The sequence below is a fragment of the Leptinotarsa decemlineata genome, unplaced genomic scaffold (genome assembly GCF_025532065.1).
Source record: "Leptinotarsa decemlineata unplaced genomic scaffold, Ldec_3_MD MMD2_P_RNA_scaffold_5, whole genome shotgun sequence".
Classification (NCBI taxonomy): domain Eukaryota; kingdom Metazoa; phylum Arthropoda; class Insecta; order Coleoptera; family Chrysomelidae; genus Leptinotarsa; species Leptinotarsa decemlineata.
The window spans coordinates 23,105,686-23,110,797 of NW_027412532.1; the positions used below are offsets into that span (position 1 = coordinate 23,105,686).

Sequence of the window (5,112 nt, forward strand, 5' to 3'; positions counted from 1 at the left end):
CTTGGCATGTTTCCTACTATATTTCCATGTTGAGCCTATGTGTGGTCTCAACTTTTAGTTAAAAATTGGTATTTGCCATTGAATAAATATAAATATATATCAGGGAAACGGATTTAACAGTTATGAACTCATTAGCCTCGGCCATTTGGTCAAATCAGAGTGAAGTTTGGTTCATTAATTCCAGTTGTTATATAACTGTGGTCATAATCATGCCGGTATCAGTACCAGTGAGTATAAAAATTATTGTTTCAGTGCAGTTCAAATTTACCAAAGTATGGTAAATTCGAACGATTCATTATAGCATTATAGATTCAAACTACAAGTACATCCACTTAGTGGTGGTTGGAAGTGTAGTTTGGTTTTCGTAGTCGATCGTAGGTACTCATTGAATTACCTCCGACAGACCAAGCAATTGTTTTCAGTTCCGTTGAGAATGTGAAAGTGCATTATTTTTTGTTACAACTTGGTGCATTGATTCAACCCAGAAACATATTTTTCCGTGCAGAATTTCCAACAACAGAATCTGTATTCACTTTTATAGCAAATAGAGTGTAGAAAAAGAATCTTAACGAAAACGGTTCTATCAAAATAGTAATCATCACTGAACTCACTATGATATCGCAAAAGACTTCTTCAAGAACTGGAGCTGCGTATCCTCAGATCAAGGAGGCAGGTACATACTACGCCACCCAAAAATCTAAATGTGCCCCATTTAATTGACGTGACGTTGACGTCACATTCGACTTTACCGTCCTACCACTACCGACGAACACTATATAATCTCACTAGTTCGGACTGATATATAAAATGATTTTAAATCCTTGAAACAACTAAAAAAGAAAAATTAAAAATAAATAGCTGTAAATAACAATTATATTAAGCAAAATACCTGAAATGAAATAATAGTGAAATAAAATACAAGTAAAAATAAAACAATTGTACAAAAAAATAAAAATAAAGAAAAACAGAATGAAAATAAAGTCATCACCCGATTGTGGATACTAACAATCGAAACGTCATGAACTAACTTGGCTTGAAATCTCTTAACCTTTTTATGTTTATCTTTAGTTTCATTTTGTATTTCTTTATTTTTATTTTTTTGGTCAATTGTTTTATTTTTACTAGTATTTCATTTCACTAGTATTTCATTTCAGGTTTTTTTGCTTAATATAATTGTTATTTACAGTTATTTATTTTTAGTTATTCTTTTTTAGTTGTTTCAGGGATTTCAAATCATTTTATATATTAGACAATGGAAGTCCGAACTAGTGAAATTCATCATGAAACATTGTCAATCACCTTCAAACAAACTATAGAATCTTAAAAGGATGTACCACATAAAACAGACCAAGCTAGATATTGTCACATACACACTCATAGGCCAGGACAGTAAAACTGAATAGCGAAATGTTTCGAAAATTTTGACTCAAACAATAGAAGACCTAAAATTCGTAACACTGCAAAATAGGAAATATTAAAAAACCAAATTATAAAAAACAAATCAGTCAAAAACTAGAGCACCCTATCAAGAACTACATGCACCAGTAACAAAGAAATGAATATTAGCCGAATATAACACAGATGCCTTCCTAGATATGTTACTCGAGATCAATATGGGTATTCAAGATAGACGCTCGAGATCAATATGGGTATTCAAGATAGACGCTTCGAAGAAAGGTGCACAAAATTGCGAAATGAATTACAGAAGCAAACTGAATCTGAGAAGTACGAGTCAACAAGCGATCCATCAGATTGAGCTATCTGATGTCTGCATCAAAGGATTTTTTCTCTCACTAGTTCAACAATACAACTTGAATGGATATTTTATGAAAAAGTACGCTCAGAACATTTTCCAGATTTTATTTGCCCACAAGAAACCAATTGTACTTTCAGGGAGAATGCAAGTGTAGAAACAGCAATATATACCAAATCAAATATGATGAAGAGCCAAAGATTGGAGGAAATTTTCGACAATTTGAACTTACTTATTTTGATCGATGGATCGATACCATCAATGTAAACTCTTCGGTGCCAGGTTAAACAGAATGCGATCAAAACTCTACTTGGATTGGAAAGTTATGATGATGAAATGAAAAAAAAAGAATTCCACTTCACTTCCAAAAAAATATATTGGAAAATCTAAACAAGATATCATATTCCAAAATTGTTAAGTGTTTGCTGGATGGAGATAACCTAAATAACTCAATGAATTTTGTGAAAGCAAATTGATTATGACTACAAAGAGTGAAACGGTGTATGATTTCCTCACCAATTATGTCACTGCCTTATTCTCTCAATACCCTACCGATTAATGACCAATCGTTTTTTTTGGTGAGTTCGTAGACGGAGAACCATAGACGCAGAAGGAGCAATAAAGAGATTCAGAAAACGAATGCCTTGAGACTAATCATTATAAGAAATGTGAACGGTCCTGAAACGCCTTTAAATTTTTTTAACAAATTGGCAATAGAACCTGCAAATGAAGCGGGTGGAAAAATAAAACATATACAAAAACATAACCAGCGATAAATATTGTGCAGCAGTAAAAGCCAGTCAATTTACTTCGAAGCAATTCAAAAGGTAGAGAGAAAATTGTAATCCAATATAAAGAAACAGGGTAAAAGCAAGCCAAATACAAAATAAAAAAAACATTCTTAAACCACACACTGGATGATATTGTATATCTAGACAGCCATAGTTGGGCACCGTTAATCAAATAGTTAACTTCGTTAATCGTTAATCCGCTACAAAAAAGTTAGCTTCGTTAAGCGTTAAAGCGTTACATTTCGGAAGAATTAACGCAAGTTAACGTTAATCGTTAATCCGTTAATATGTGTAAAATTGCATTTTTATATCGTTGCGTTAGTGAACTTATACAACTTCTTGGTTTAGGTTCTGGAAGTTAACAGGTTAGGAATAAAACAAAATACTTGTATAATTCAAATGTGTAATTTAATCGTCGGGCATAAGGTGCATATTCCCCTTCATGAACATTAACATGTTGAAGTTCTCGTCTGAAAGCGAGGCTTGTTTTGGTGTTAAAATGTCTTTACCCGTGGAAAACAGACGTTCAACTGCAGCGCTTGAGGGTATAGCAGTATTGTATTTAATAAATAGATTTATAAATATCTGTTCCCCGAGGAATGCAGCATCGTTGAACGAGTCTTTTGATTTCATGTCCAGCCACATTTTAACGAGACTTTGCGCTTTACACTTTAAAGAGTTGGAGCTCTTTGGTTTTTCTATAGAACGAGTGACGGAATTGAAAAAGTCTTCCTCCTCGTCATCATCGTTGTTACTCGCATTGCTCCCTCCGCCAGTTAAACTATCTCTGTCCTTCGAATTTTCCGCTGCTTCTTGTCGTAAAGCATCTTCTACCTTTTTTTCCATGATCTTTTTTACTGCATCCACTCTACTGCTGTCATACGTTTCCAGCCATATCAACCGGAACTTTGGGTGAAATGCCGCGGCAAGTAGGCACTGTTCATCATTCAGGAGTGGACCAAACCTTTTCTCTATGCCATTTAACAAGGCATTGGCTAAAGCTGTGCAATTTACTAGGCCCTTAGATTTAATATTTTTTAATTTATAGACAGTTGCTGCAATCTTCGGTAGTAGTGATCCGAGATATGCTTGAGCTTCTCCTTGGATACGATCGAGGGCATTCGCGACAGGTGCCATAACCTGTAAATAAGTATTTAATATAAGTATTGATATGATGTGGAAAGAAAATAACTTTACTAAAACTTTAATTTAAACTATATACATATATGAAATTACCTTTGCGTACTCTTTCATTACAGTCACATCTTGGTCATTGAAAGTTAGAATTTTTAGTTGAGTCATAACCCTGTGAAGAGAAGGCCTTTTTGTTTCCAATATACTGTTGAGAACGACAATAGCATCATACAGAGAGTTCCACCTCGTCGTGTTTGGAAGGACAAGTCGTCTGCCTAATTCAGCATGAATGCTATCTGCCGCTACCGTACTACGTGATTGCTGATTCCAGAGAGTACGTGCCTTGGCTAAGGCACTTCTGTAGGGAGTCTTGAAAACAGTTATTTGTAGAGCAGCATCTGCATCTTTGCTAGCGACCAGATTGAACGTATGTGCAGCACATCTCATGTGAACTGGCAAAGTATTAAAGTTTTCTAATATCTGTTCATTGATTTCATTGCACTGGAGACGATCAGGAGCATTCAGTATGCTTTCTACTGAAATAAATTCTAAGTCATCATTTTCTTCTGAGTTTGGATTTGAAAGATTGGCAATATCAGGGTCAAACTCAGACTCTAAATCACATGATGGCAACTCTGGAAGTATGTCGATCTCCGAGCCGAATTGCACAAATGCCTTTACAAAGTTACTGCCATTATCCGTAGTAGTTCTAAAATAAAATGAAGCCTGCTTTTCAAGGTAGCCTACGTTGAGAATATGTGTACGAAATTTCATGTTGATCGGCTAAGTAGTTTCTACGTGAAAGCGTAACAAACGAACAAACTCACATTCACATTTATAATATTAAGTAAGGATTATGTAACCGATCCACATCACCATAGGTCACATCACTCACATCACGAAAAATAGACTTAACTGACCTTGTGATTTTTTTTATCTATGTGAAATTCATAGTGAATATCTATCATTACTTGGGCCAGGATGTCGTATGTATGATGACCTTTTAGGCGTATGCACGTTAATACTGCATGCATTCTGGCTCTTGTGATAGCATCTAACCAGTGAACTGTCATGCCCAAATAACTTTTGTTGTGAGCTGACCAACAGTCAGCCGTCGTTGCCACCCAATCAATTTTTCCAAGTAAACTGAAATTAAAATTATAAACACATCACGTAAAAAAAATGCACTAATAATAAATGAAAATTATATACATATGTATATGCATGCATACCTATTTTATGAACCCCTTATTATTTTAACTTTTTTCAAATAAAATTATACCTACGTAGGTATACGTATACGTAAGGCGACCTTTATCTGTTAAAAATAAATAGAAAATAGGTATTTATTTTAGTTACTTACCTAATCAGGTGTTGCTTCAATTCAATGTGTTCGTCAGTAATGCGTCTACCCAAAGTTCTTCTTGAAATTGA

The 5,112-nt window shown here is 34.6% G+C and overlaps 1 protein-coding gene across 1 annotated transcript; it reads right to left on the minus strand.

Annotated features, from left to right (window-relative positions):
• Positions 1 to 2,803: 2,803 nt before the first annotated feature.
• On the minus strand, positions 2,804 to 4,452 carry LOC141487625 (uncharacterized). The gene is made up of 2 exons (XM_074186786.1): positions 3,781 to 4,452; positions 2,804 to 3,684 (listed from the first exon to the last, which is right to left on the minus strand). The coding sequence occupies exons 1-2, from the start codon at positions 4,450 to 4,452 to the stop codon at positions 2,953 to 2,955; spliced, it is 1,404 nt and encodes a 467-aa protein (XP_074042887.1). The 3' UTR covers positions 2,804 to 2,952.
• Between the last annotated feature and the right edge of the window lie 660 nt (positions 4,453 to 5,112).